Source organism: Hoplias malabaricus, chromosome 7, assembly GCF_029633855.1.
Source record: "Hoplias malabaricus isolate fHopMal1 chromosome 7, fHopMal1.hap1, whole genome shotgun sequence".
NCBI classification, from domain to species: domain Eukaryota; kingdom Metazoa; phylum Chordata; class Actinopteri; order Characiformes; family Erythrinidae; genus Hoplias; species Hoplias malabaricus.
In genome coordinates, this window is record NC_089806.1 from 41,538,882 (window position 1) to 41,549,770 (window position 10,889).

A 10,889-nucleotide genomic window follows, 5' to 3' on the forward strand; every position below is an offset into this window, starting at 1 on the left:
AAGAGGCCACAGCAGCAAAGAGGAAGCCGAGGAGGAACTGAGTCGACAGAGAAAGCACTGTGCTGTGTTTGTATTGAGTCTGCGTTCCGTTTTGTGTGATTCATACCTCTACACTGCTACACACTCTCTCAGAGCAGCTGTTCTATCAACGAATGAGAAAAATAAACTTGAAGCAATAGGATGGAAAGTAAATATTATACATATATTATAATATAATAGGTGTGAATATAATAGAGTCATGGCCACTACAACTGTAGAAATCCTGAAATGGGTCTCAGGGTTAACAAATCCTCAGGCTCATCTCTATTTTTCGTGTGTATCTGATCACAGTTATTTGAACTCTTAAAATATCACACACACACACACACACACCGGGGAAAGATGAGCATAAAGAGATTTCCCGGAGACTCCGTGTTAAACAGCCGTATTCCAAACTGAATATACTCAGTAGATATATCACTCCATGTGTTTGTGTTCATGTCGTATTTCTCCCAGGTGAGTTTCTCAGGGTTGGTGCTGAGGTCAGTGCAGTAACTGACTCTCCTAGATACACTGACATCGACAAAACTGCTTTACTGTTTTTCAGTTCACACTGCAGACACAAATCTGTAAAATAACATAAAAAGAAATGCTGCATAGTTTTTGAAAATGCTTGTATTTAAGTTACATCTCGGCTTTTGTAAAAGTTAAACAAGCACTGAAATAAAAAACACTGGAAATGCTGTGAATTTGATAAACTTTATTTATGTTCACAAATTCTTTATGGCCTTATAACTCTGATAAAACAATATGCGTCACTAATAATCTATTCAATTGATGACATTCGCTCACTTTACGTGGAGCATAAAGAGTTAAACATCTACAATTAATAAAATATAAAATACAATGAACTAGGAGGTACTGAGTATGTTCCCTTAACCATAATATATATCATGTATAATAGTTTAGTTATAGTTCCTAATTTTAATTTAGACATAGACATGTTTTTTTAAGAACTCTCCTTTCCACCTTAAAAAGGTTCAACTATCACTTTTTACCAATGTTCTACTTCATTTTAAACAGCGTAACAATGTGATTCTGACATCTGCAGAACTTTTCATTCCACTTTAAATGGTGCTACAGTTACATTCTGGTGCCTGACGCCTACAATAACTACACCCCGAGCAGAAATCACTATGTTGCCCAGCAGAATGATCTATTCCAAATGAATTGGTGCATGTTGTCTGTCACCTGCAAAAATCTGTAGCCCACTTTAAGTGCATGAGCGATTATGACATGGTTCAGGGATCCATTTCAACTTTAAAAGAAAATGCACTCTGTTTACAATTGAGTTAAATGTGAACAAGATGTGTCTCTGACAACTTCCACATGTGATTTGAGAGATCTAATCACAATATGTCTGCTAGATGTTTACACCTGGCCTTTCAGGAAGTCAAGTGGAATCTGAACATGGAGCGATCACCAAAAACACATATAAAAGCCAGACATAAACAGGCCCTGAAACTTCACAAAGCTGTGTTCAAGGCAGGGCAGATAAACAAACCAACCAAAGAAAGTGGTCTCATTTAGTTCATTTATCTAAGCTTTAAAAAACACTCTAGCTGGAGGAGCCTTATCAGTCATCTACACACTCTTAAAGTGTCCATCAGCATCTGCGTGAGTATTCAGACCATGCTCTCTGATAAGGAACTGTCAGAGTCATGAGAACACTAACCACTTCCTGTTTTGTGGGGCATCATTTCTCAGTAGACAAACCCACACTTTATATTTCTGACTGCAGAGGAGAGAGTAGATGTGAGAAATAAAAGTTAGAAATGCTACTTTAAATTCTGTTAAATAGTGATCACTGCTGGTCAGTGAATGGATCAGTTCTAGAGGGAACAGTAGGTGTGTGGTCTCTTTAGAGCACATTGACCGTGGCAGAGTTTCCACTCTCATGGGTGGGGTACAGACAGTAAGTGATTCGAATGTTGTCTAAAGCAATAGCTTGTTTGTGAAGTGAGGACCACACCTGATGTAAACAGGGCAATGGAGGGGAACTCAGAAGGTCTTGGGCTGGTGTTCTGGGCGGCTTCTTCTAGTGGAGAGTGAAGCCAGAGCCCACTTTGCCTGACAGATTCACTGGTGAAAGAGGAGGGGGAGGGAGGTGGTGGGGTGTGAATTTCATCACGAGAAGGTGAGGAGAGAGGAGTGTTTTTTATATAGGATGCGTAATGGTGAAGAGGAGGAGTCTGGGCCTGGTCCTTCTCCCAAACCCCCACCCCTCAAATGAGGGGATTGATTTGGGATAGGAGAGGTCTTGTAGTCATAGGTATGGATTCACCTTAAAGGCTGGACATTGCATTGTAGTCAACTTTAAGACACAAGCGACACTAAGATGATTTTAGTGATGACTTGATGGGTCGAGTTAGATCCATTTTCAGGTTTGAATCCCAGCAGAGCCACATCAGTCAGTGCATTTGCCCCTCCCCACCACTTTACACACACACACGCAGCAGTGTGTGTACAGAAGTGGTGATGACGTGGTCTGTGGTGTGCTGTGATCAGTTCATAGATGGTTAGAGATCTTGGTCCCTCTGCTTCCTCTCTGTTGTCATGGTGACGAGGCCACAGTTGTGGTTAAGAGAGATGGGGCCTGTTTCTCTCTGAGTCTGCGCAGTGGACACTACTCACAGACAGAGGGGCTTATGTAGCCAGGTCACTGCTATATACTACACTACAGAGACTAAAGTTTGGGGGACACCTGCTCAGTCAACATGGGGAATGTCCCTCTTTGGTGCAGTATGAGCCTCTACTCTTCTGAGAAAGCGTTACACTAGACATTGCTATTAAATATGGTGCTGAAGGAAGTGAATACACATGCTTCAGTGTTAAAGATAAACTCAAGACTGTTGGCTATTAGACAGGAGTCCTACAGGGGGAGCTGCTGTGAACTAGGGAAAATAGACCCAGGAGCAGAGTAGTCTGGTCTACAAGGGGTTAACTGAACACAAACATAATCAATAAACTGGAACATATGACATTTTGAATTTACTCCTGAATCTATAATTGTTTTTTTACATTAAAGTGTTTCATGAAATGGACTTAAACCCAGCTGTTCACATCACACACATCTGCAGGTGTATCTCAGTAGAGTGGCCCACACTGACCAGTCCACTGTGTCTGTACCGAGGTCAGTGTGAGGGTGTTTGGTGTGAATCGCTGCAGCAGAAAAAGAGGAAATGATGAGTGTTCTCACGTCTTTGACAGATCCTCATCAGAGAAAGTGAACTGCATTCTCACGCAGCTGCTGATGAACACTTTAAGAGTGTGTAGACGACTGATAGGGTTCAGTCTCCTCCAGCTGCTCGGTGCTGGTGGACATTAGACTGTGTGTGTGTGTGTGTTTGTGTAAACAGTGTGTGTGTGTGTGTGTAAACAGTGTGTGTGTGTGTGTGTGTGTGTGTGTAAACAGTGTGTGTGTGTGTGTGTGTGTGTGTGTGTAAACAGGGTGTGTGTAGAGAGAGTGTGAGTGGTCACTGTGCTGGAACTCAGTGCTGTTTTACTAGGGACAATGTTGCTGATGTTTTTATCTTCTCTTCACTGGACCTCAGGGCTCTGAAGGTGAGTGACACAGTTCTTTAGTTGGGTAGCACTTTATAAGAATGGTACATTAATTAACAAGAATTATTAAGTAATACGCATTACCTAAACACAGCTCTGGGTGTGTGTTCACAGCTCCTAGTGCACTAGTGTGTGTGTGTGTGTGTGTGTGTGTGTATGTGTGTTTGTGTGTGTGTGTGTGTGTGTTTGTGTATGTGTGTGTTGTGTGTGTTTGTGTATATGTGTGTGTGTGTGTGTGTGTGTTTGGGTGTGTGTGTGTTTGTGTGATGTGTGTGTGTGTGTGTTTGTGTATGTGTGTTTGGGTGTGTGTGTGTTTTGTGTGTATGTGTGTGTGTGTGTGTGTTTGTGTATATGTGTGTGTGTATGTGTGTGTGTGTGTGTGTGGGTGTGTGTGTGTGTGTATGTGTGAGCGTGTGTGTGTGACCTGTATCAAACTGTGTTTGATACAGGTATATTCTGTAGTATCTCCAGTGTCCAGCAATGTGAGCGTGTGTGTGTGTGTGTGTTAACTGTGTTTGATACGGGCATATTCTGTAGTATCCCCAGTGTCCAGCAATGTGAGCGTGTGTGTGTGTGTAACAGAGTGTTAAGCAGGTCACATGACCACTGTTGGCAACTCAAGCATACACTAGGACTTCCCATCAGCCTCCATCAGTGCACAGCATCTATTATTATTATTATTATTATTAATGTATTAATTATATATTGAATTATTGAGTGATTTTAATGGGGGTGTCAGGGAGCTTACTTCATGCTGTGGATAATACCACTCCTCACCTCTGACACAATCCCAGTGTTACACAGTAAATCATGACCTCCCTGTTTATCTTCACACTTTTCCCAGAGCCTCCACCCTGTGTTTGTTGAAACAGTAACTCACTTTGAGGCTGATGTTTATTTATTAATGAAACAATATGAACCACACAGTAACACACACAGCGTCTATAAACACTGAAATCAATCTCCATCTCAAACTAACAGTAATTCAACTGATCAGGAGCACACTGTGGTGTTTTATAAAAACATATCATAAAAATATATATGTAACGGACCTGTACACAATATAAACACTGTCTATAAATGTGAGAGTGTTTTAATATTTAAATATTTTTAAGTTAAATACGTTTCTGCAGCAGAAATTAGAGAAAATATAACACAATGATTTTACACTGTATTAAAAAAAGTGTGTGTGTGTGTGTGGTGTGTGTGTGTGTGTTAGAGGTCAGAGTGTGGTGTGTTGATCAGGTTTGTGAGTCAGCAGGTGGTGTGGTTCACGTGTTCCTCTGACTCTCTGAAGTTCTCCTCTACGACAGCTTCACTGCTCCTTCTCCATCCACAGTGTTGTAGTAAACGGGGGAGGAATCTGGTGCTGAGTTGGAGATGAACAAAAGCAGAGGTTTAACACACACACATACACACACACACACACACACACAGAAACATAAACAGGATGGTGGTGGTTTAATGAGTAGGACGTACCTTTGCTTCTCTTGGTGCAGTAGACTACCGCTACAACAATGTGGAGAAAGACCACCGTGACCAGGGCAAAGGGGACGAGGGCAGTGACGGTGGAGACTCTGCAATAAGAACATCATTCACTGACTTACACAAAGATCATGGAGCGAAACATTAAAAACTATCCTCAGTCTTAACAACGCTTTAGAAAAATGTGTCTCCGACCCACACCCCACACATTTCTAAAAGGAGCAGCACATTCGCTGTGAAACGGTAATTACAGAAATGTGAAATCTGGGCCTGGAATTAGCTTTTACCTTTTTGGGAGGAAACTGTGGAGGAAGGTTCAGCTGCAGATGTGGAATGATTTGATCAAGTGTTGAACTCGGTGTTGGAGGTGGGATCCCTGCGAGGAGAGAAGAGTCCATGATGAATGTTGTAGAGATGAGCACTGTGCTGGAACTACACTGGAACTTCCAGAATCCCAATCATTTTACACTACTACATTATTCTACAACTGATCCACACTCAATAATTCATGCACACACTGATGACCTCAGGACTGGTCACTGGTAAAGACCAGCACTACCTTATGAAGATGGTCCTCTACCTGCATCACAACACATTCACACTGTGCTTTACCTTCAACAGTGAGACTGATGTCTTTGGGTCCACTTCCTCCAGCTTCACAACTGTACCATCCTCCATCCTCTTCAGTCAGGTGTGATATGAGCAGAGAGAGATTTCCTGGAGAGTGAGAGTTAAACAGCTGGACTCTGTCTCTCTCCTGATGAATGTCAATGGGGATATTTTCTGATGAGCTCTTGACTCTCTTCCAGGTGAATCTCTTGGGTTTGGCTCGTAGTTCAGAGCAGTAACAGGGCAGCAGGACTGACTCTCCTAGACGTGCTCTGATAGATATTTCACTGTTGTCCAGAGCACAACCTGCAGAAACACAGGAGCATAAAGACTTCAGTGTGAATCCTGTGCAGTAATGAGATTCTCTCAGCTGAATTGTTCAACATTATTTTGAAGACTCTGCTCTGAACGGATGAAATAACTGCATTTTAATGTAACTCAGTAAAATGGTCAGAGGGAGTGAGTGACCAACCTGGTCTTCATCAGTTAAACAGGATTTAAAATGCTGTAAATACACTGTAAACAATGGAAACCTACAGCGAGTGACTGAAGTGGTTTATTGAAGTCAAACTGTGGATGATCAGTGTTTATTGGAGTTTAATAAAACTATGTAATCTTCTTGTTCCCACATGAAGTGTTTGGAGGGTGAGCTGATGAACTGTGTGTTACAGTGGAGGCTGTAGATTTGCTGCATTTCCTGACCAATGAGCAGCTTAATGATAAAGAAGACTGACCACACACCTGACCACTGCAAACAGAAGCATTTCACAACACTTTCATTGCACTGATGTTGTTCTACTGCTACAACAATCAGCAACTTCACACAATGACTTCACACACTTTACACACTTCACAAAGACTTCATTTCTGAAGCAGCGCAGACAAAGACCAAAGGTGTGTGTAGAGTGTCCCCAACACAACTGTAGACACCAGTGAAGATAAATGTAGTTCTGACATCATCATTACATTATGGATATTGATCAGAGAGGGGTTACCTTTAACAGTGAGTCTGATGAATGTCAATCCACTTCCTACAACATTACAGCTGTAAACTCCTCCATCCTCTTCAGTCAGGTGTGATATGAGCAGAGAGAGATTTCCTGGAGAGTGAGAGTTAAACAGCTGGACTCTGCCTCTGTACTGTCTGCTGTCATTAGTTACATTTTCCCATGTTTTGAGTATCCTCCAGGTGAATCTCTCAGGTGTAGAGCTGGTGTCAGTGCAGTAACAGGGCAGCAGTACTGACTCTCCAGTGTATGCAGTAATCTCTTTTGTCCCCCCGAGGTTTTCCAGTGTGCATCCTGCAGAAACACAGCAGTGAATGTTCTTCATCTTTAAACACCTCTGAACATGTGGAAGTTCTTCAAAATGAAGCTTGACTTTCTCACAACAATGTGTCATCACCTGCACAACACTCGCTTCATCACAAACAGAGCGTTACTTTAAAGACGTCTTTATAAAAAGAGATCACTGACCTGTCCAGACTCCAATCTACTGTTCCTCACTTTAACCACACAGTCAGAAACAGAGAGGATTGTACAGGTACATTTCTGTTCAACAAGTAAAAACAATGGAAATGTACCATCAAAGGAACAGCAGTGGTCTTGGTCTATTGGAATATCCTACTCTCATGTTTCTAACTGAAGTTACTGAAGACCTGTGCTTAAGGGGACCACCCCAGTGATGTGAGGGGGATCACCCCAGTTACAGTGTGGTATCTGTTACTGAGAGTGTTCTGGAGAGAACGCTGTTCTGACTCTATCACAATGATGGGAGAAAATCACCTCGGCTTGAGTGAAGGTTCCATACAGAACCATGAAGACTCTTTACTGGACTCTTCCACAACGTCAGAGAGGAACTGTGTTCTCCCTCTTTCTCTCTCTCTCTCTCTCTCTCTCTCTCTCTGTCTCTCTCTCTCTCTAACACCATAAATGGAGCAGTGCATTGTGTGTGTTTTCACTTGTTACTTCCTCTTTCTTCTCCTCATAGCCCATGTTGCACCACGTCACGTCACGTGTCATCACTCCTAACTGTGCAGTTACACACAGCAATGTCTAGTGTAAAGCTTTCTCAGAAGAGTAGAGGCTCATACTGCACCAAAGAGGGACATTCCCCATGTTGACTGAGCAGGTGTCCCCAAACTTTAGTCTCTGTAGTGTAGTATATAGCAGTGACCTGGCTACATAAGACCCTCTGTCTGTGAGTAGTGTCCACTGCTCAAGTTGGAAGGCTGAAGTTCACAAGGTCAGTCATGGGTCGGTTAAAGAAAATAAAAATGACAAGTAAAAGGAGGCAGAACAATACAATAATAGTATTTATGTGTTTTATTATTGGAGACACTTTTAGAAACAGTTCTAATCAAGAGAAAGGAAAGCAGTTAAAAGTCATGGTGATAAATGTGGCCCCCACACTACACCCGCCCTCTTCTGTGAGAAGGTTATTAGCCGTACAGACCAGTGTGAGGTGTGTTTCTCTCCACAGAGCTGATCACTGTCACCTCGCTCCACTCTGATGATGGTGTGCTGGTGTTAGAAGTGAGAAAGGGAAGGAACAAGACAATTCTAAGCAGTCACACACTCCACACACAGCCTCAGGAGCGGAGAGCTTCCACACCTGCAGTGGACTGTACCAGAGTCCATCAGAACTGACCCCCAGAGCCCTGACTACAACAGAACCAGAGATCAGTGCTCGGGACCAAGTCCAGTCTCAAAAACAGCTTTTACACTTCACCAATAGAATCACATCCATGGAGCAACTGGGTCTGGGTCCGGAAAAGGCTCTAGTGTGAAAATGCTGAGAGAGAGACAAACAGGCCCCGTCTCCATTAACCACAACTATGACCTCATCACCATGACAACAGAGAGGAAGCAGAGAGAAAAGTCACATCTCTGACCATCTACAAACTGACCACAGCACACTACAGACATGTCATCATCACCTCTGTACACACACACACACACACACACACTGCTGCAGAGGCCCAACAGGAAGTGTGCATGTGTGTGTGTGTGTGTGTGTATGTGTGTGTGTCAATTTCGACCCATGTATCATTTTAAATCAGAAAACAAAAACAAGTGCCAAATCTGGACTCATAAACACACTGAGGTCACGCCCCTCTCTGCCGTTGTATTCTTAGCTGAACCTATGTGTGCTTTTAGGTCCTTAACACCTTTATTTACTACACAAAACATGGGAATTTCTTTTTTTAATTCATCCGAGAAATTACATTTATTAGCTGCTCAAGATGAGGGTGGGTACACGAGCTTTGCCTGACGTAAACAAGGACTACTGACGTGCAGGCTGACCAATTAAATGTTTACAGAGAACGTTATCGACCAATAACGATAGCTCTACGGTCAGACCGTCCAATCAGAAGATTGGACACTTCAGAGCCCAGTGTACGTTATCTACAGCTGTTCACTTCAGAAACACAGTTCAGCTCAGGTTTAATTTCAAATAAAACTAATATAACTCCAGTAAAAGTTTAGCTGAATGTCCAGGAAGTGGTAGTTTTAGTAAATAAACAATGAAACCTTAAAAAGTGAGAACACATATGAGTTTGAACAACACAGTGCTCCTCTGTGGTCACTGGAGTCAGTGGAGAATGAGTGAAGAATCGAGGAGAAAAGTCTCACTCACCTTCAGAGCCCTGAGGTCCAGTGAAGAGAAGATAAAACATCAGCAACATTGTCCCTAGTAAAACAGCACTGAGTTCCAGCACAGTGACCACTCCAAACTCACTCCACACACACACACACACACACACACACACAGTCTAAGGTCCACCAGCACCGAGCAGCTGGCGCACACTGGACTTTATCGGACGTCTTCACACTGTTAAAGTGTTCATCGTCAGCTGCGTGAGAAATCAAACCACACCCAGCTGATGAGGAACTGTCAGAGTCGTGCCAACACACACCACTTCCTCTTTCATGGTGCAGCGATTCTCAGTAAATGAACCCACACTGACCTCGGTACAGACACAGTGGACTGGTCAGTGTGGGCCACTCTACTGAGATACACCTGCAGATGTGTGTGATGTGAATGGCTTTGAGTTAGAGGCGTAACATTAAAATCACCTTGTTTCTACACTCACTGCTTCACTGACCACACAGGAGCACTGTGTAGTTCTACACTGTTCTGCACAGAGCCCCACTGTTACCAGGGAGTGAGTGTGAAAATGAAGCTGAGGTCACCACAGACGCTCTACAGTCTCAGGTTATTGTTTTTATTGCCGCTGCCACAATGTTTCTATCAAACAAACGCAGCATCAGTTCATTTTACTGAATCAGTGAATTTATAAAGAAGATTCAGTGAGTTTGTTCACTGCTCAGACTGCTCTCAGGTCAGTACAGTCACACAGTAAACACAAAGACAAACAGAAATATTAATAAACGTCACATTTAACTTCACAACTTGAAGCAATAGGTGTAGAATTTAAATTAAAATAAAAAGTAATAAACCACAATAAATAACACCAGGTTTTCAGAGTGGTGAATAAACACCGTTCACAGATAACGTCCAGGTGAGGTCAGTGTGCTCGTAACCATGGAAACCCCTTAGTCCTCAGGTGAGGCTGTCTTCTAGTGTCCAGGGCCGGTGTGACTCAGGACAGTGGGTGAGTTTTTAAACTCTGTGTCCACTCACTGTCCATTCTGTGAGACACTCCTCCCTCGGTGGTCCACTTTGTAGATGTAGAGTCAGAGACAGAAGCTCATCTGTCGCTGCACAGTGTGTGTCAGTCGTCCTCTAGTCCTTCATCAGTGACACAGGACGCTGTCGGCTGGATGTTTTTGGTCGGTGGACTGTTCTCAGTTCAGACACTGAGGGGTTTAAAAACTCCAGAGGCACTGCTGTGTCTGATCCACTCTACACCAGCACAACACACACTAACACACCACCACCACGTCACCTGTAAAGAGAGCATGAGTGTCCACAGCAGCACCTGAAAAGTGAAAGTATGAGTTATAAAGTTAGAGGGCGGGTATGACAAAGCCACAAAGTGAAGTGATTGGGACAAATGTCCACAAAGTACAGAAGCTGTTGAGTTAGAGGCTGGGAGCAGCATGGCTATTAAATAGTGCCACTGACTGATCTCAGTCTATATCTATAGCTTTTATGTTTTCTAATACATATTTACCCTTTATTAGCTTTATCAACTGCACTGATATATAATAAATAAACATTAGGAA

General features: G+C 42.8%; 1 protein-coding gene across 1 annotated transcript; it reads right to left on the reverse strand.

The window, feature by feature from the left end:
* Window positions 1-4,907: 4,907 nt before the first annotated feature.
* Window positions 4,908-9,481, reverse strand: LOC136702757 (V-set and immunoglobulin domain-containing protein 1-like). The gene is made up of 5 exons (XM_066677897.1): window positions 9,337-9,481; window positions 6,693-6,998; window positions 5,691-6,003; window positions 5,083-5,180; window positions 4,908-4,972 (listed from the first exon to the last, which is right to left on the reverse strand). Exons 1-5 carry the CDS (start codon window positions 9,383-9,385, stop codon window positions 4,908-4,910), a joined length of 831 nt encoding a protein of 276 aa, XP_066533994.1. The 5' UTR covers window positions 9,386-9,481.
* Between the last annotated feature and the right edge of the window lie 1,408 nt (window positions 9,482-10,889).

Bases quoted from the DNA above. Each gene is read 5' to 3' on its own strand.
- LOC136702757 (XM_066677897.1), bottom strand. From the start codon at position 9,385: ATGTTGCTGATGTTTTATCTTCTCTTCACTGGACCTCAGGGCTCTGAA. The intron at 5,181-5,690 runs GTGTGAATGTGT...TTCTTATTGCAG, and splicing joins ACTGTTGAAGGTAAAGCACA to AGTCTCCACCGTCACTGCCC. The intron at 4,973-5,082 runs GTACGTCCTACT...TCTCCAACTCAG, and splicing joins CTGCACCAAGAGAAGCAAAG to CACCAGATTCCTCCCCCGTT.